The sequence below is a fragment of the Scophthalmus maximus genome, chromosome 11 (assembly GCF_022379125.1).
Source record: "Scophthalmus maximus strain ysfricsl-2021 chromosome 11, ASM2237912v1, whole genome shotgun sequence".
NCBI lineage: Eukaryota > Metazoa > Chordata > Actinopteri > Pleuronectiformes > Scophthalmidae > Scophthalmus > Scophthalmus maximus.
The window spans coordinates 16,764,593-16,785,081 of NC_061525.1; the positions used below are offsets into that span (position 1 = coordinate 16,764,593).

General features: G+C 42.1%; 2 protein-coding genes across 2 annotated transcripts; one reads left to right on the forward strand and one right to left on the reverse strand.

Moving 5' to 3' along the window:
• Positions 1-2,046: 2,046 nt before the first annotated feature.
• On the forward strand, positions 2,047-11,111 carry naalad2 (N-acetylated alpha-linked acidic dipeptidase 2). Its single transcript, XM_035622257.2, has 20 exons — positions 2,047-2,203; positions 2,733-2,844; positions 3,638-3,824; positions 4,690-4,791; positions 4,921-5,046; positions 5,303-5,383; positions 6,020-6,125; positions 6,204-6,297; positions 6,481-6,576; positions 7,037-7,122; positions 7,711-7,830; positions 7,913-7,995; positions 8,184-8,247; positions 8,374-8,441; positions 8,547-8,638; positions 8,928-9,018; positions 9,481-9,745; positions 9,895-9,976; positions 10,097-10,189; positions 10,529-11,111. The coding sequence occupies exons 1-20, from the start codon at positions 2,122-2,124 to the stop codon at positions 10,716-10,718; spliced, it is 2,220 nt and encodes a 739-aa protein (XP_035478150.2). The 5' UTR covers positions 2,047-2,121; the 3' UTR covers positions 10,719-11,111.
• Positions 11,112-11,199: 88 nt separating this feature from the next.
• On the reverse strand, positions 11,200-20,011 carry nlrc3l (NLR family, CARD domain containing 3-like). Its single transcript, XM_035622256.2, has 12 exons — positions 19,683-20,011; positions 18,734-18,916; positions 18,158-18,247; positions 17,766-17,940; positions 16,640-16,787; positions 16,252-16,344; positions 15,056-15,408; positions 14,718-14,921; positions 13,670-13,845; positions 13,337-13,610; positions 12,693-12,908; positions 11,200-12,533 (listed from the first exon to the last, which is right to left on the reverse strand). Exons 1-12 carry the CDS (start codon positions 19,706-19,708, stop codon positions 12,138-12,140), a joined length of 2,334 nt encoding a protein of 777 aa, XP_035478149.2. The 5' UTR covers positions 19,709-20,011; the 3' UTR covers positions 11,200-12,137.
• Between the last annotated feature and the right edge of the window lie 478 nt (positions 20,012-20,489).

Here is a 20,489-nt window from a genome sequence, read left to right on the forward strand (position 1 = left end):
TTGGTGTGGACGGAGATATCTTCTGATACGGAGCTAAAAATGCTCATGTGGACGGAGATCGTTTCAGTTTTAAAACGTAGATGTGTGGATGTAGCCTTGGTTCCAACTAAGGGAAAGGTTAATGTCACAGCACATTGGGTTGTATTCCACATAATGATATACTGAGTTTCAAATTTCAGCTGACACAACAATCCCACTTCAAGGTCCATCTCCAGAATGGGCCTTTGAGGTGAGATTGTTTTACCAATTGCAAACGTAATTCGTCGTCAGTTGGGGGAGGCCATTTCCTATTTTCATACGACCATGACCCCACGTGCCCAAAAACCACAACATCAGCCACCATCTGTGGAGACTCCTCTCGAGGCTGAAGGAAAACAATTCCCCTGGAGCGAGGTTCCTAAATGCTTTGGAAATTTCTTCCCTGAGATGCAAAAGCTCTTTTGATGCCCACGGTTTAAGCGTTTGGTTTAAACATGCAATCATGACATCAGCCTTTTTTTTTCTTTTGTCTTATTTCTGCAGATGCACTGGGTTTTTAAAATACGGAGCAGCGGTGACACTTGCCCTGATCGACCCACCCACCAGAGGCGGGATGACCAGACAACAGCACTGCAGGTCATTTTCTTGTGTGAGGCTCAGGGTCCTCATTACTGAAGCGACACAATTCGAATTAAATGCAAACCGACCTCCCCGTACCAGCTAAAGGCCGCCGCTTTAATTAAAGCACGACAGATAAAGTGTGTTGAGGACGGGGCAGAGCTGTGGTCTGTGTCCTCCCCACATTCCTGAGAGCAGAGAGTCTCCTCCCCGCTTCACGCTCCAGCCCACAGCATGAAAGCGCATGCGTCCACCCCGCACAGCTGTTCACAAAAGCAGGAGGGGTCAGGCATGACCGAGGCCTGCATGTCCTACAGTGTGGGAAAATATGTCCGGGTCGATTCAGAAGGGCATGAATCGAAGAGGGAATAAAGCTCCAATGGGCCGGCGCGAGGATGCTAAAAGGCCCGTCCTCTGTCATGTACACGATTGAATCACTAATTTGGTGTTGGTTTTGTCGGTTCGTTGGACATTTAGGTGATTGACTTACTTGACGTCAACAACTTTTCGCAGACTGATGCTGCAGCAAACGAGCACCGATAAAAATCAGACGAGCAGACACGTGTGAGAGCATAAAAATCTGCAGGGGAAGAAAGAGGAAAAAGGAAGGTTATAGATTACAAAGCGAGACATGATTTGGTCTTTGTAAATCAAAATGCCGACGTCCAGCGATAGTTCAGTGGTGGTGCCGCAGAGATAACGTATATCTTGTTGGGGGCGTTGTTCTTTGAGTAAAGCTTTGATACTCTGGCCCTCGATTGATGGGATGAACATCATTCTTCCAAACAATATTCCCTCATTTGGCGTTTTGAAATTGTTATGAAGAGTGCTGTCCAACAGTCCCCCACGAGTTTGCATAGATTAAGATCTGCTGACAATCATAGAGATATAAAAAAAAATGACTGGCACCATTTTCATTCATGACATGCCCCCTTTTCTTCTACCGACTTGTAATCAGGGTCTTTGTCTTTATTCTGTTCGTGAATAAGAATTGGTCACTATAACTGTTACTGTATGTACAGCTTGTTGAACTCAAGACTACACATTCATTTTTAGTTTTCTTTCAGCAGCCCTCCTTCTCAGATGTATCTGCTGATCCTGTAGCTTTGAACACGCTTTTGGGGTGGAAAAATAAAAAAATGTCAGTGCATTCTTGGCCATATATTCTCAGCTTTAGTAACACTGAGTCCGCACTGGGACAGCCAAGGTGCACAACACAGTCATTAGTCCACTGGGCCAATCATCGCCGTGATGACAAGCTCCCTCTTTGTGTCTCTCTGCAACATTTCACTCAGTGGCTCTTGCGTTGTCAGATACAGACTGCCACCTACCCTTCTCCCTCTCTCTCTCTCTCTCTCTCTCTCTCTCTCCCTCTCCTCCTCTCTCTCTCTCTCTCTCTCTCTCTCTCTCTCTCTCCCACGCTCTACCCCCACTGTGCACTACTTAAACAAATTGCTCTCTATCACTAGCTCTGTGAGTCGCACGTGACAGTGTGTGGAAGCATCCGGGACGTGCTGCTTCACAATGAGAAACGAGAGCAGGTTCATTTGGTGGATCCTGCGGATTGTGGTCGTGACAGCGTTGTTCTTCCTGGGCTTCGTCATAGGTAAGACATACAAGAACACAAGAGACACTTAAACTGGACAAGACCACAGGCCTTTGTTTGTCAACGATAAGTCCACTAACTGTATTATGATATTGAAAATAATGTGATATCTGATCAGGATGAGTATATAAATTAAAATGAAGGCGGTTGCCGAAGCAACAAGTTTTTTTTTTTAGTTATTTCTTTAAAGGAGTCTCATTAAAATCAAATTTGCTCACGGTAGTATAAGCTGCATCTTGTGGTTGTGTTATCATTGTGTGTGTGAGTTTCAAGTTTGTCACCACTCTGCAAGATTTCACATCTTTGTGCTTTGTAACACTTTTGTAACACTTTTGTAACACTTGCTATCCATAGCCACAACTGCCTTTAAAATACCAGTTCTAACACGTCGGGAAACTCAAATGGGCAGATATTCTTCATGTTCCCCCTGCTTTGTATAACTGTTATTTACTTCCATGCTGTCATTAAGTCATAAGTATGTGACGGCCACTGTTGAACTGACCTGAGGTTTGTACGGCGTGTGTTGTAGGCTGGTTTGCAAAGCCCACACATCCACACACTGCAGACAGCAGTGTGTCCGGCAGGTATCTGAGGGAGTTCCTGGATGAAATGCAGCCAGACCAGATCAGAGAGCACCTCAGGTAAAACACACAACAAACACACTACACGTCTATGCCCTGTCCATTAGTACAAGGAGTCGAAAGCAGATCTTCCTTCAACAAGATTTCGGCAGGATAGAAAAACTATAGCGTGAGCGAGTGTGAGCTGTAGCTTTAAAGGCCTTCACAGAAAAACTTAGTAAACAACATAACTCTGTATGCATGCACTACTTCCACGTCATTTTTCTCAATCTATTTGTTTTGGGGACATAAAATCCAACTGTTTAAACGAACAATAATTTACAAAAGGCTGCAGCTTTGTACGATTTAGGTGAAAGTGGAGGTTCTCACATTTTTCAACTGTTTGGTTTGCAGAGATCCATTTGTTTGTTCTCTCTTTGTAAAAACAGCCAAATGACGACTTAACTCAACTTTTTTTTTTCTTTACATTACATTATGTTAAATTACAAGCTACTTTCAAGAGTAAAACTCAAGACTTCACAAATAAACTAATTTAACTTAAAGTATATTCAAGACTTCAGGAGCGGGAGTTAGGACTGATATTCACGGACCAACAGGCCGACAAACCTCATCACATGCTCAAGTGAGGTTTTAAAACTATTTGGAGTTGTGATGCTTCATTTAAATGGCCGGCAGTACGTATAAAGGTGAGGAGGTGTTGGAATGAAGAGTGGAGGTGAACAGATATTTGTAACCTTGGTACTGGGTCACTTATTCTGGGCCAACGCTAATGGAGTGCTCCCATGGCCACAACCATTTACCGTCTACACAATAGGCCTCTGTCAATGTGTGTTGGTTGACATCCTCTTCACAGGAAGTTCACCCGACTCCCCCACCTGGCCGGTACAGAGCAGAACCTGAAATATGCCGAGCAGATCAAGAACGAGTGGCAGGAGTTTGGCCTGGACTCGGTGGAGATGGTGCCCTACGACGTCCTGCTTTCCTATCCCAACAAGTCACGGCCGAATTACATCTCCATAGTCGATCAGCTTGGCAATGAGGTTCGTGCAAAGGCGCGCACGATTTCAACTTCTCTATGAAACACGACCCCCCCATCATTTTTGATTACCTATTTTACCACTCACTTGATACATTGTCTAAAAATGCCAAAGGGATTGTGATTTTCTCACGTGCACAAAGAATAACATTAACTCGGTCCAAGTGCCTGACTATACTTCAGCCTGTTTGGGGAGATAACAAAGTGGCAGAGTTCACATGGAGATGCATTAAAACTCACAAAACACACTTTCAAGACAGCTCCGCTCAAGTCCAAGGTCCTTTTACAGCCTCGATGGGAGATAAACCTGCGTGCGCGTGCGTGTGTCCTGTAAGTGGAGATAATGATACGGCACTGAGGCAAACTTGAGAAAACAAATCAGTGTTTACGGCACGGACATATGACAGCATGCTGCTGGGACGCAGCGAGGCACTCGAAGACGATCCGTTTTGGTTTACATTTCACTGAACAGTGCAAAGATCCACATGCACTCATCAAACGTCTCGTATCTACCGTCAGCTCAACCTCCACCGAAATGAATCACATAATTCATTTTGATATAAAGCACCTATAATGAGAAACTGTCTTAGCATTTACAGTCTGCTGCTTCATTTACAGTACGTGATGGTGACCTCAGACCCTTCACTTAAGTGAAAGTAGTAAAATGATAAGAATTAAAAATACAAATATCTGCTCCAAGATTTTTGGCTGACCTCTTGAGAAACGCCACGACTCCGCCTGACACAATAATATTTTAAGGCTGGCCAATAACATTGTCTCGGATTACTCTAATTATGTTTTGAACAGTCAGTATTAATTTTTCCATCAAACCTTGACATTTAATCGCGCCTCGTGTCTTAATTTCACAGGTATTCAACACGTCCTTGGCAGAGCCGGTTCCAGAGGGTTATGAAGATGTTGCTGACATTGTGCCTCCATACAGCGCCTTCTCAGCCAAGGGACAACCTGAGGTACACAAACACACACACACACACACACACACACAACCTTATTCCGACGGATGCAGTGCACTGTTGCACGAAAAGAAGTTTAACAAGCTAAAAGATGTCTACTCTTTCTGTTTCTCTCTCTCTCTCCAGGGGGATTTGGTTTATGTGAACTATGGCCGTACTGAAGATTTCTTCCAGCTGCAGCGGGAGATGGGCATCAATCCAACTGGGAAGATTGTCATTGTCAGATATGGGAAAATATTCAGAGGCAATAAGGTGGGTTACTTGCTCAGGAAACCTTCAGTTATATCTCAGGATTTTCAGTTCTGTTCAAAGCTCTGCAGTAGTGGTGTTATTTAATAATTCATCAATGTTGCATTTCAAAATACAGTATCTCCACATTCAAATGCAATGCATGAAAGTTAAGTCAGTCGTCGATCGAGACGTATGACAGAAAAAATCCTAACGAATAATATTTTTCACACCATCAACATGACCCGCTGCTCTCTGTTTGTCTTCTTTGATCCACCAGGTGAAAAACGCTGTGTTAGCCGGAGCCAAGGGGATCATCATGTTCTCAGACCCGGCAGATTACTGGGCTGCTGGAGTCCAGGTAGTGTGTGTGTGTGTGTGTGTGTGTGTGTGTGTGTTTGTGTGTGTTTGTGTGTGTGTGTGTGTGTGTGTGTGTGTGTGTGTGTGCGTGTGTGCGTGTGTGCACGAGCCCAACCAAGTAATTGACTAATATGAGCCTTTCACATATCCAATCCAATTTGCATTTATTTTTGCCCATATTAATTTTTTTAAATATTTTATAGATTTTTTTTAGATGCAGAATGGATCTGTGTTTATGATCATATTTATTAGTATAAATTTGCTTGTATTTTTGTTATTTTATTGATAGTTATTCATCATAGAGTTTGTGGTTAAACTGTAAAATATCAAGCCTCAATTGAACCTCTTTGTTCATGAAGGATTTGTCAACGACATCTTAGGAATCACTGCCAATTTCTTTTTAATAAATATATCGGCAGATATATCAGTATAGGAAATGTTTCTACTCCCTAATATTGGTAGCGGCATTTGACCCCAAAAAACCATATCAGTCGGGCTCTAGTTTCTGTACCTGCCATTATTAGGCTGGGATAGGTGGGCGTCTACACACAAACACTACATATTCACAATCCAGATCCTAAATGGACAATAATGACTGGAAACAGTAGAAAAATAAAATGTGTTTTTGTGTGCACAGCCCTACCCTGATGGCTGGAACCTGCCGGGTGGAGGAGCTCAAAGAGGAAATGTTCTCAACCTGAACGGAGCGGGAGACCCGCTCACACCCGGATACCCCGCAAAAGGTGCGTTTGTACACGTGTTGGAACCTTTGTGTATATACATGTGTGTTGCTTTACCTCACATCGTCCTGTCTCTCACAGAATACACGTACAGATTCAGCCCGGAGGATGGAGTGGGACTTCCCAGGATCCCTGTGCATCCAATTGGCTTCCACGATGCAGTTCACCTGCTGAAGTACAAATTGTTCTTCTTATGTCTCTGCTGATAATCATTTAGTTTCATGTAGAGCAGAGCCCTGTCTTTTCTTTTTTTTAGCTTCACTGGAATTTAGAATTTAGGGCAAGAAACTAAATGATTAAACTAATTAAGACGGTTTGTCTTATTTACAGAATATGTGAATTATTTACCATTCAACAGGAACATGGGAGGACATATTCCGCCCAACAACTGGAAAGGAGCTCTGAATGTCTCCTACAAGATTGGGCCAGGCTTTGCCAATGATTTCCAGAGTCAGTAAGTCCTTCTGTGAAGATTTCTCCATCCTCCATCTTTTAAAAAAAAAAAAAACTCTTTCATGTACAGCTTAAAATCTCTTTGAAAATTCACTTTCTACATTTAGATTTTGTAAAATTTTTCTCTCTCCCCTTTTGTTGCCCCTCTTCTATTGTTCGGCTTTAATGACCCGGTGGCTTGTAGCCAACTGCAGTACAATAGATGCCCTTGTAACTTCTGTGTGTGTGAGGGACATACAAACACATTCACGTACAAACAGGCTGCATAAAATTTGCAGGGGTTTGGGGGTATTCACAAGCAATCTCTACACTGTTTGTATCACTTTGTTGTATTTTCATTTTGCACATACTACAACTTTTATTCTTATATATTGAATTCTGTTGTATAGTTTTTTTTGTTACTGATCTCCTCATACTGTACTTTTAACTTGATATGCTCTTTAATAATCTGTCTGTCCCAGGAAGGTGCGTATGAACATCCACACTAACAACCAGGTCACCAGGATCTACAACGTCATTGGCAGGATCAGAGGAGCTCTGGAGCCAGGTACGACAAACCCGTCATTCAGGGTTTCTGCAACATTTTAACTGTTTAAAAAATGCAAGTCACGCTAATCTCAATCAAGTTATAATCAGATTAATTTATTGACACACAAGGTATTCCGTTTCTGGTCAAGCAATATGCAATATACTGGCATAATTCCATATACCACAATTGTTTTTTTGCATTTATTTATTTAACTGTTTGTTTTTAACTGTGTAACTAGCTTTGAAAAGGCAAATATGAATAAAGGTTTCATTATTATTCATACTAGTGCCAGTATGGAAACTACTGATTATATAGTCATTAATAACAGGTTAGATTCAGCCTTTCAGCAGAAAATGTTGCTTTATGCATGTGACTTTCTGTAAAACTAAATTTTAATTTTTCTTTTATTTAAACGTTTGGTGAAAGTGTTTATTGGTAGCACGTGTATGATGAGAAAAATCAACCACATGAAATTAGGAAGAATTATCTCATATTCTGTTTTTCTAACTCCTCTTTCAACGTGTGTCGTTGGATCGGGGTTGCCTCTGTGGTGTGTGTGTGTGTGTGTGTGTGTGTGTGTGTGTGTGTGTGTGTGTGTGTGTGCAGACAGGTATGTGATTCTGGGAGGGCACCGGGATGCCTGGGTGTTTGGAGGGATCGATCCCATGTCTGGGGCTGCAGTGGTTCATGAAACTGTCAGGAGTGCTGGCAAGCTTCTCAATAAAGGTTTGTCTCTGCATGAGTGAAAAGTGTGAATTAAAAAAGGGAACAATTTTGTCAATAGTCAGTACTCAGTGTGTGTGTGTAGGCTGGAGACCCAGGAGGACGATCATATTTGCCAGCTGGGATGCAGAGGAGTTTGGATTGCTGGGATCTACAGAATGGGCAGAGGTACCACAAACGTCAACACACACACACACACACACACACACACACACACACACACACACACACACACACACACACACACACACACACACACACACACACACACACACACACACACACACACACACACACACACACACACACACACACACACACAATATATATTGACCACACTTCATTCTTCTCAAAAGGACAACGCCAAGCTGCTGCAGGAGCGAGCTGTGGCCTACATCAACGCAGACTCTGCCATAGAGGGTGAGTTTGTTTGTGTGTAGCTCAATATTCCCAATAAACTATGGACATTGACGAGGCTGATATAGTTTTGACGGGGCTGAAATAGTTGTGATATGTGTCATGACATGTATGATATGTGATTTCCAGGCATGTACACACTGAGGGTTGACTGCACTCCGTCTCTCAACACTTTGGTGTATGACCTCACCAAGCAAGTGAGCAGATTCATACACATGCAAAGCAAAAAAATATCTGAAAAAAGTCTTTGATGCATTCTCTTATCTTGTATTCCTGGCTTTTCTTTCTCTGTTTGCATGTAGATAACCAGTCCGGAGGAAGGAGAGGAGGGCGTTTCTCTCTACGACAGTTGGCATAAGCGGGACAACTGGACGAATGACCGTGATGCACCCAGGTACAAAAAGCATCACGGTCGGTTGTTTAGCTCAGAGACGGGGTGTAAAACATGAAACTGAGAGCAAAACAATAAAATGCACAAAGTTCAAGAAAAGAAAACAAAAGTTCAGCAGCCGACCGAGAGAGTGCTGACCGGTGAAATCAGGACTGAGTAGAGATGATTGAGATTAAGATGGGGAAGATGCTGAGATGAGAGATTAAGACAAGCGGGTCACATCTGAAGAGTTGGTTGACACAAATCGAATACTTCACCTAAACGGTCTGACGTTCCCTCTGATGTTCTGTAGAATCAGTAAACTCGGTTCAGGCAGTGATTTTGAGGCCTATTTCATCCGTCTGGGAATCGCTGCAGGTCGAGCCAGATACACCAAGAACAGGGTACGTTTCTTTCTTATTTGCTTTAAACTCGTATGTTGTAAAGAGTTTACTTTACCTGGTTCTGTCAGTGCTTTCATATTGTGTGTGTCATAGTGTGTATCCATGTACTAAATATCTGTGTTCTATTTAGTGTACTTGAAGGAAACTTTTGATTTTTATGTATCTGGAGACAAACTGTTCACCTTTGCTCTCTATGAACCATAAAATACTATATTTATTTACAGCAGTGTGCAAACTTGAATGTTTATCGGCTTGCAGTGTTTGTGAATGTGTGTGTGTTCATTGTCACATATATTTGTCAAACATATTGCAACGATGCCTTTGACTCTTAATCATGTTTTAACTCAGGGGTTAAGTTAAGGTGAGAGTAAGGATTAGTCCAGTATTATTTTAGCAAATCTTACTGTGTATCCATGGAATTGAATCTGTGAAATTTCCTCTTTTGTGTGTGTGTGCATTCAGAAAACAGAGCGCTACAGCAGTTATCCAGTCTACCACAGTGTGTACGAAACCTTTGAGATTGTGGAGCAGTTTTACGACCCCTCCTTCAGAAGGCTTCGGGCCGTGACTCAGGTGAGGGGCGGACTCGTCTTCCTACTGGCAGATTCCCAGCTGCTCCCTCTCAGTGCCGACCAGTACGCAGACTCGCTGAGGAAGTACGCACGGAGCATCGCACAGCTGGCGCAGAGGCACCCAGAGGAGATGGAGACGTTTCAGGTGTCTTTCGGTGAGTTGATTTTTGTTTCACTGGGTGCTGTGGGTCTCTGGTAAATTCAAGTTTAGTTCAAATGTTAAAAGAAAGAAAGAAAAAAAAAAAAGGGAGGCCACTTGCTGAACTAACATCTCCACATTTTTCGTTTACCTCTCTATCTCCAGATTTCCTTTTTTCCGCAGTGGAAAACTTCACCGTCGCAGCCAGGGGGTTCCATGAGCGCCAGCAGACCCTCAACAGAGCAGAGTACGTGTGTTTGTCCAAACAAAAGTGGTAAATGTGTTGGACCGTGGTGTGCTTATTATGTGCAGCTACATATCTGTTCAGTGTGTGTGTGTGTCTAATGACATTTGCTGTGTGCATCAGTCCTCTGCAGGTACGCATCATGAATGATCAACTCATGTATCTGGAGAGAGCATTTATAGACCCCCTGGGCTTACCTGGTAGACCCTTCTACAGGTTAGTCTCACTCAATCACGCACGCACGCACATGGACACACACAAACACACGCACATGGACACACACGCACACGAACACGAACACACACGCACACGAACACGAACACACACACACACACGAACACACACACACACACGAACACACACACACACACACACACACACACACACACACACACACACACACACACACACACACACACACACACACACACACACACACACACACACACACACACACACACACACACACACACACGGCGAAGACAAAAACAAGCTGACATTATCACCTTAATATTACAGCAAGATTCTCTAACACAAACACCTTCTCTGTTTCAGACATGTGATTTTTGCTCCCAGCAGCCATAATAAGTATGCAGGCGAGTCTTTCCCTGGGATCTACGATGCATTGTTTGACATAGAGAACTCAGCTGACCCAGAGAAGGCCTGGGAGGAAGTCAAGCGTCAAATCAGCATCGCAGCTTTCACCGTTCATGCAGCCGCGATGACCCTCACACCACCTGCGTGAAGCACGCACAGTTCAGAGCCTTGTGATTGAACCGTCTACTTTAGAACAAACACGTCTAGAGAGAGAATATACTACCTGTCACAGACACACACTCACACAATGACAAACCCACTCACACAAACACACTCTCACACACACACACACACACTGAGCTAGCGATGGACAATCCACTCTCATGTTTGCGGGACATCCAGAGCTCAGCAATACAGAGAATCTCTGAGCACCATCACCACAACAAAACATACAAAACTGTTTTTTTTTATTGGTTTGGTAAAAAATTACTTTCCACTTTAGTCTCTCAGTGTAATTGCACTATTATGTCTACCGATTGTTGGATTAACTCTACTTTATTTCACCATCTAACTTTAATCACATAAAAAACATTTTTTCAGATATTCATCTTATTGTGGTCTGTACATGAATGATTATGGTGGTGTGTCGACAACATAGTCAGCCCAAAAACAAAAATGGACACATGAAGTAGAAGATATTATATATTGTTATTTGTTATTATTTCTCATACAAAAGAACAACTTTCTTGCAGCCTTAAATATTGGATAGTATAACATTGTCTTATTTCACAGAGAAAACATTATAATTCTTGGAATTATTATTGTAGTCTTATTACCTGTATGACTGTCATGTGAAAACATAAAACATGGTTTCTACAGAAGTGAGAAGAAATGCTAAAATATCACCACATTGTGTACGAATGAATTGTAGCAGAAAAGGCACACAAAAAACACCATGAGGTTTTTTTAAATGCCTATTATTCCACTACCACATACCACTACTCTTCATCCAGATGCCATTTGTAAACTTTGAATAGGTATAAAAACAAAACCATCTCTAAAAGCCATGGTCTGACACAATAATAAAATAAATATGACCACGCCTCCTTGTGGCCTTGCAGCCTGTTTCCTCTGACAGAATAGTAGTAGTGTTCTGTTGGTACGAGCGATGACTTACATGGCTTCACCTGCACATACACACTGGGATACATCTGTTTCATGATGCAATAACAGAAGGGCTTTTCTCTCAAGCGAAAAATAAATTTCTGTTATGTTTACATGTCTCACAATCTCAAATCTCAAAACGGTTCTTTTTTGTCATTTCTGTTCTGTTTAGTTGAGCAGAAAAGGCCGTAAATTGAAATAATAGTGGCAGCTGGATGATGGAAAATCCCTTTTCATTAGTATGACATCAAAAACATAATCCAGCATAAACGCTGGTCAACATTCTGTTTTATGTGGTGCTGCAGTAGCACGACTGACATAATCTAATATCTGAAACTTTCATCAAAGCCAAAATGAAACATACTTCAGTTCCGTCGAGTGTTTTCAGCTTCACACTTTGATCATACGCCATTTCCATGATTAGAGAGTGAAACTGATTTCCATGACGCAATCTCACACCAACTCATTCATCTTCCTGGGTCATCTCTCTAAGGCACTCCCTCAAGTTTTCCACCCTGTCTTCTGGAGCCGTCTGTATCGTATGCTCCAGCAGCTGCTGCACCTCGTCCAGTCCGCCCACCTTCGGGGTTTTGTGGCAGTACAGGAAGCCACTCAGCTGACCGATGTGGCAGCCCGGGCAAAGCAGGCCGCACAGGAAGCGCAAGACCATGTCAAAGTCGCCAAGAGGGGAACTGAAGGTTCGTACCAAGGCGCACTGCACCAGGTTTGCTGCTTTGGTCTGATTTGATTTCTGGAACATGGCCGTGAAGATCCTGGGCAAGTGCGAATACCCAGAGTCCAGAACGTTCTTAGACTCCATGTAGAACTTTGTGAAGATGTAAAAAGCGGCCATGAACTCCTTGAAGACAGAAGTATACTGCTTTTAAGAATACATCCTATGTAGAAAGAGTGGCTATCGTATCTAGAAGTGGTTTCTCAACTAAACATACTGTAAACACATAACAATTAAAAGTTGGATTTTCAAGGTGTAAGAACTGTGAGGTGGAAGGGGTTTTACCTGAACGGTGAAGTGTATGAAGCAGAACGTCCTCCTCCCGTCCGAGACTGCAGCCGGGAGCTCAGTGCACAGGCCGGACAACACCGCTACCTCCGTCAACTTCAGGCCGCACTCCTTCACGTCCTCTTCAAAGAACACGCTGGTCCTCCTGTCAATCATCTTGAAGGCCATGTTCCCCATCTTGGTCAGCTGGTGCTTGTCGTTGCTGGACCATTTCTGAGTGGAAACGGCATCAAAAACACAAAATTCTGACACCGAGTTGAACCTGTTAATTAGCCTGTTTTGACAAATGCCTCTTTTGGATGCAAAAAAAAATTTTTTTAGGGGTTTGTTGACACTGTCAGACAGTTTGTAAAATTTGTTACATTGGTTTGCAAAGTAAAAGGGAAAAAACACAAACACGAACATAATACATTCTCAACAAACACTGAAAACTTTATAAAGATATTAGTCAGTCGTGTCAGACTGCATCAGATGATAATGGTATTGTAACAGCCAAATTAAATTTGAACTCAGGATCATTAGTAAACAAATCACTACATTTGCAATGCATTAGAGTGCCAATCAAATAATGAATATTACAATTTTAGTGTTTTATTTTAGCGCTCGTCATAAACACAACAGAAACAAATGATGGACATTACCAGGTCATTTTCACTCTTTCCGTGGTAGAACTGCAGCCTGCGATTGGTCTGGACAATCACGATATTGACGTAGAACGGTGTCAGTCTGGGCGGGTGCACTCCGTAGCCCTGATAGCGGTAGCAGCGCTCAAACACCGTGGCCACCATCCAGCAGAGAAAGGGCTGGCGGGCGAGGATGCGGAGTGTTGGTAGGCGCTTGTAGTGCGCCACGATTTTCGCAGCCAGCTCTGGATTGCTGAAGCGCCTGGTCAGATAGTCATCTTTCATCTCGTCACTGGATAGGAGAGGAAATAAATTGGTAGAATAAGATAAAACAGACACACATATACACACCTAAAGCCCTGTATTTCTGTGACAACGTCTATGTACTGAGATGGGATTTGCGAGACAGCCCCCTGTCTACCCAGGATCCAGATGCAGGCGCCACGGAGCACCGTACCTCGGATGATATTTACAATCAGGACATCAGGATGTGCCTGCATGTGATTGTCATTTATAACTGGAGCATTCTGGAGAGAAAATAGACAAAAAGCGTTTCTGGTCATTGTATTGTATGACTACAAAAGTAAAGAGCAGCTGATCAAACAACAAATTCCTCCCTTGACCATTTTTGAATCTTCAAAAACTGGCAATTTACTGTGAGCTTCGGTTAGGTTACTGGTTTACCAAAGTACCAGCATTGTCCTCTTTATGCCAAAATCAGGTTACATGTCTATATATTTAGCCCAGAAATCTAGGCGGAGGATGAGGCAGCGTGTCGCGAGTCTCTCGAATCACGTCTTTGATAAGCTCACACGTAGCGATTGTCGACCGCCGATCGAACCCCGATTTGGCTCCGATCTGGGGCTCTTGTTTCGCAAAGTTCCAAAATTAGTTGGCGAGTGGAAAATCAGGCTAAAAAACTAGTCGAGTGAAATGTGCATTAGCGGTAATGTTCAATTTAACTCAGAAAGACATATAATAACTCTTTATACAATTACATCATGAAAATTGACCTTCTCATTGATTGAGAAGTTTTCCATATGGAGGTGCCAACAACATTTATTGTTGTGTGTCCCTTGAAAGCATTGAGACAGAAGACTCTGAAATGTGGCCTAGAAAAAAACTATGAAACTAAACTGAATTTGCCTCTGGTTTATGAAGAGTAAACACACTTTTCTGTTTCAAATTTTAGCCCAAAACATTTGATTTTGAGTAAGCATAAGCACATAATGATATTTAAACAATCTTTTTTTTCTTTTGACTGATCTTATCACATATTACAGCTGCAGTTGGAGCAGTCAGAGTAAAGTTAAGATGTACACTATATTCTCAATTATCTGTGAAACTTATGCTGGAGATATATTTTGGGTGTCGCATGTGCATGTGCACTAAAGAATACCTCCCAGTCCAGAGGAGCTTGATAACAGTCGAAGGAGTCCATTATGATGAGAAATTTACAGTCCTCTTGCTCCAGGTTGATGCCTTTGCAATCATGTTGACAATATTCTATCACCTCCATGATGGACTTGTGGGGAGGAGGATGTATATGGTTTCGCAGAAACCAGAAAGTGCAGAAGGAAAGCTTGATGACATACTGCAGATCCTGAACAAAAACATGGAATCAGACATTGAAAGATTAAAACAAAACCTCACACCCATTACAATCACTTGGCTGTGACAATCATAAATAGTTGGTCTATTTTCTTAAGAAGAGCTATTTTTTGCCTCAAATCTCACCTTATTTGCGCGTTGCTCTGCCCAATCCAGGCAGAATTTCCCCACCGAGACAGACATTCCAATTCCCGGAATTCCAGTGGTCAGCACTGTCCTCACCGGCCTGCCGCCATCCGCCTGTAGTCGGAACAGATTGTTCACACCAACGAAGGTGTCGGGACTGGGGACCTGGAGAGGTGACGGAAGGCGAGGTTGGAATTCATGAGAGGGGTCAACGCCTCCGTAAATTCGGGTCGAGATCTGGGGCTCAACGTAGATATTGTCTAGAAGATTCTGCCTTCCGGCTCGTACGACCCCCTCATGGATGACTAGGTGTTTTCTGATCAACCACTGCTTCAGGTGAGAACGGAAGCACGCTGGTGGTGGAGAAAGAATGTAATTAACATCACTTAAATATAAACTTGATTATAATAATAAATACAGTTTCAACATTCTCGTCCACACAGGGATTTGCGTCTGAATCCCACATCCACAAGTGTTTTTGTGCTGCACCACCTCTCCGCTTATAGACAGCAGTGTGATGTCGCACCAGAAAAGATATTTCCTGCAATCACCCCTGATGCTTTTTTTTGCTTTGTGTTGCAATGTTGTTCTTGTTAAAATGAGAATATCAGTATCTGATCCAGAATAACATATCCGTCAGGGGATCAAAGATCCATCTCTCTTACTTTTCCCATGACGACAGGTTCTTAGTGTTTACAGAACATTAAGTGAACCTGAAATTGCTGAGAGGCTTAAGAGGTTAAAAAAATGTAAATCCTCCACCTTTTCTCTGGAACATGATCCTAATTCTTTCTTCAAAGTGTAAGGGTAATAAGGTTATCACATAGTTGCCATTTTAAAAGTTCACTTCAAACAGCTTTCTAGACTGCTTTAGTTACACCTTAAATTATTTATTTTTTTAAACGTTTTATATATACCATCTACAGTTGTGGATATGTATGGAAAATTATATCAAATCAGTTATGTTGTGAAGGTCACAGTTCAATAACTGCTGCACTATGACCTGTCCTGAAACATGAAATCTACTCTTTTCTAAGTTTCAAACAAGTTGTGAACAACCAAGAGATCTCTTTTGTAAAAATAAAACTGTCACAACATTCGAACTTCATTTAAAAAAAAATAAAAATCCCAGAACAAACTAAATTCACCAGTAAAACTCAGCTTGTTGGGATAAAAGCAGCCAAATGTTCACTTGCCTCTCTTGCACTGATTCCGTAGTTCCTCTGCCTCTGGTTTCTGGTCGATCATTTCTAGAGTAGATATTGTGAGCAGCAGGGCACGATCCTGCCCTACAGAAAAAAAAGGAAAAAAAATCAGAAAGCAATCAGTGAAAAAACGAGCCCCTCCACAATGCTCAGCCATTGCTTTCATTATGAAAAACTAAATTACAGTGAATGAAACAACAACGGCAAAATCAACTAGATTTCAAATGAACATTAGTCTTTGTATTTTGTAAACTATTACGTTTGCATGGTTCACTTCACAGACCCACTGCAGCAGAGCAGCAGTCCACACCCGCTTCTCTAAATGTTGAGCTCTATTTGTGCCATTCACACTTTATGAATTATGGCTATGTTATCTTACCAACGTTCTCCAGCATCCTGTCCACGAAATCAAGTATGTCTCCCTCCATCACTTGCTGCCGGTTTAAGCCCGGTTCACATTGTAAAAACCACATCTTAAATTTGAACAGCTCTTCACTGGTGAGGTTTGTCAGACTCTTCTGGATACTCTACAGACAGAGAATAAATTATTTTTAAAAAACACAGATTTAACACATCTTAGTTTTTACATTTCAAAAAAATGTATTTGTTTTTTTATCTCCACCAAGGAGGTTATGTTTTCAGCCGATACCGATAACCGATATTTACCTGCTTCACATGGCCGAACAGTTCGGTTCAGGTTCGGTGTCCTGAGTCGCGATTCACCAAAACAGTGTTATCCTCGCGTGTGAACGCAGAACATGAGTGGAGCGAGGCTGCAGTCTGAGGGCTGCTCTGCTAACGGTTGTAACGAGGCTAAACACACACACACGAGCCACACAAGAGCCGCCAGAGAGCCGCCAGAGAGCCGCATGTCGCTTGTGAGCGGCGGTTTCGCCACAGCTGGACTAGATGCACGCCAGAGAAAAGTATAATTTTATCTTAACACACTATCGGAGTATTTATCGGCTTTAATTTCATTATCCGATAGAGAATGGATATTATAAAATTCCCATTATCGACCCGAAAATCCATCGAACCGATATATATCGTGCATCCCTAGTTTTCACCCCGTCCATTTGTCTAGTTGTTGGTTTGTCAGCAGGAATATGTAAAAACTACTAAATGAATATCCTCCTTGGTGGAAGGTTGGGACATGGGCGAAGAAAGAACCCATTACATTTTGGCACGGATCAAGACAAAGGGGCAGATTTAGGATTTTTTTTTTAATGGTGTTTGTTTTTACATTTTCACAAATCTCCTAGGGAATGATTCATGGATCTTGATGAAAATTCAGGCAGATTCAGGGAACTGATATTTATGTGTGTGTACAATTTGGTGCAGCTAAGGGGCTTGTTGGGCCTTTACAAATTTGACATCATTTGGCAATTATGGGGATGTATCTTAATAACAACGATATTTTTACAGTTAAAATGTTTCGTTAGTATCAAACAGATCAAATTCCTAAGACCAAAACAAGACTACATATCACACTGTAGTGCACCAACCTTAAATATATGGGGCAAGTCTTGCTCTGGATGAAGCCTGCCCGGCTGATTGTTCTCGTCAATCTGCATCACGTCATCTGGTTCAACAGGCTCAGGTAGTTCTGGGGAGTTAATTATCGAAACTTTATCCATATCCTCCAGGTCGCTTTGTGAAAAATCCTCTGGATCGGCAGACCTGAGAGAAAATGGGAGCCCGGGAGCTGAGGTCAGAAACATTTTATGTACTTTGCAAATCACATATTCAAAAATAAACCGTATTTCAGACAATACTAATGTGTGTCACATAAAGATAAAACAAATTGAGGAATATAGTTTTTTAATTGAGCTTCTCAAGTCAAATACTCAAGTCAAGTGCGTGGGTGGGTGCGTGCGTGCGTGCGTGCGTCCTCCACCTGGTGTCGATGACATCAGCTCCTGGTGGTACCTGCTGCGTTGTCATAGTGTAGAGGGTCTCTGGAGACTCTGAGCGAATCAGCTGCAGCCTGGTCGACATAAGAGAAGTAAATACTTTAGTATTTTGACATCATATTGGATTATTTAAAGTCATTCAAAATCAAAGTCACCACGGCTTTGCAACCCAGTGCACGCAAATATCCGGTGCAATGAAGAACCAAACTTGTTTTGACCAGCCCGGAATATTATCTTCACCTTTTCATAAAGACAGATAAAGGAAACCCCACGTATTACTTATCTTAAGTCTCTGCTAACTGACGTGCAGCAAATTATACAAAAAAAACACAAGTAACTAAGGTAACAAATCAAACTTGCTTTTGAACTTTGTGAAAAGTTTGTCACTTTATATCGAGCCCAACACCAGCTCGGGCGCAAGGCTCAACTGATGAGGGTGCGGACCACAGACGAACTATCCGCTGGTAGTAATGGGAATCTTATGACATTGGTGGTGAAATGGCCAAAACACAAAGATGCACCAGGGACAATGCTTCAATATCAAATAAAGACACAAGTACCCTGTTGCCCCATGGACAGTCGATACAGGAAGCATCACAGCAACGTCTCCTTCATTTCCCTCTTCCTCCTCCTCCTCCATCTCAACACTGTCACTCTTCATCGATCCATAGCTGGACGGTGGCCTCTTCCATCTCTTCTCCTCCTCCTCCTCCTCCTCATCATCATTCGGCTGCCTCAAGTTGCTGAGAGGAAAGGGAGAAGGGCGAGACAAGGTTTTTAAAATGAGTATAATAGACAGGAAATGACATTTCAATCATACATAACAGTAGTAGTAGTAAATACTTTATTTATCCCAAGAGAAATTCAGGCATCCAGCAGCATTGACGAACATACATACATTAAACATACATCAATCCTACATAAAAATAATAATTAAATATTAAACTATAATAGCTGGGATACACGCAAAACAACAGATGGAAATGAAAATGTAAAGATGATATATTACACTATCATATCATTATTTAATCACTACATTTACACTGGCTTTAATATTTCAGTCAGTAGTTTGACGTGCGTCATTTTTCCTTAGCTCAATGCACATGTTTACCTTTACCGTTTCCTAAATCAAAACATGTCTGAATTTATGAAAGAAAACGCAAATGGCAAGTGCGAGGTGATCCCACCTGAGAAACATGGGCTCGGGGGAATTATTACAATATTGACTGGAACATTCCGGGAAGTATATAAAAGTGTGGAGTCAGGGTTTCACTATTAAGCAGTTTGACGGAGCTTTGCTCTAAATGTAGTTATTCACGTGGCTGTCACGTGGCTGTCACACTTTTTCTTTGCTTTTCGTCACTATACAAATGACGGAGAGGTGTTGTTTGAACGCAACACACAGAAATGGGACACGTTTCTCGAACTTTCCGACTGCAAAGCACACGAACACGTCGGAGACGGAGCGAACACTTCGCCACTCGGGAACTGCCCTGGACAAAAACACACCTTTCCACTTCCGTGTCTGGCTCCATTGTCTCCGGTCGAAACGGACAGTCGGCAGTAGAATTGACTCTGGTCAAGGTGGTTCTTCTTTATCGAGATGATGATTTTTTTTTTTTAATCCAGAAAAGATGAATCCGCCGCGCAGACATCACGCTAACGTCTTCACTGTCGTCGCTCTCCGCCGAACACTGTTATACACGCGAACATTAATGCTTCGGATGATACCGTTGCAACATAAACACGGTAGAAATGAAAATTTTCCCCGCAAAATAAAATAGGAAACTTTAGACTATACGATAGTTCGTCCTCTCCCTTCTGTGGCGCTCGTAACTTTCGGTTTCGAAACGGAACATAGTTTCAGCTTCCGGGACACGCCCTTCACAATAAAAGCACAATAGGTCCGTGTGCAAAAGTTGGGGATCAAATTGCTCATCCTGACAAATACACGTCGTTTTTATCAGTCGTTTTGTTTTTGGTCATATGGTTAAACTGAAAGAAGTTGAGGGTACAGGAAAATCAACCATTGTTGTTTTTTTTATTTACAAAGCAGCCTTTATTTTTTCCCATGATTTTGTCTACTACAAAAAAAAACAAATTTTAGGCCTTTAAAGTCAACCAAAGATAAGTGGTAACACTATTTCTCCCCTGATATATCCCCCTTCCATTTTATTGCTCACATCAGATGTCCCATCTTCACATAATAATGACACCATTGTCCCATTAAATTGAGTGAACACCAAAATCTCCAGCTGTAATGTAGAAAATGAATGTTAGAAACTGCAGCTTTTCGTGAACCTGATTTAGGTCACG

Coding starts and splice junctions, on each gene's coding strand:
- naalad2 (XM_035622257.2), top strand. CDS start 2,122: ATGAGAAACGAGAGCAGGTTCATTTGGTGGATCCTGCGGATTGTGGTC. Junction 2,204..2,732: donor CTTCCTGGGCTTCGTCATAG/GTAAGACATACA, acceptor CGTGTGTTGTAG/GCTGGTTTGCAAAGCCCACA. Junction 7,996..8,183: donor GATCTACAGAATGGGCAGAG/GTACCACAAACG, acceptor TCTTCTCAAAAG/GACAACGCCAAGCTGCTGCA.
- nlrc3l (XM_035622256.2), bottom strand. CDS start 19,708: ATGGAGCCAGACACGGAAGTGGAAAG. Junction 12,909..13,336: donor GAAAGAGTGAAAATGACCTG/GTAATGTCCATC, acceptor GTTTCCACTCAG/AAATGGTCCAGCAACGACAA. Junction 12,534..12,692: donor TCATACACTTCACCGTTCAG/GTAAAACCCCTT, acceptor TCTGTCTTCAAG/GAGTTCATGGCCGCTTTTTA.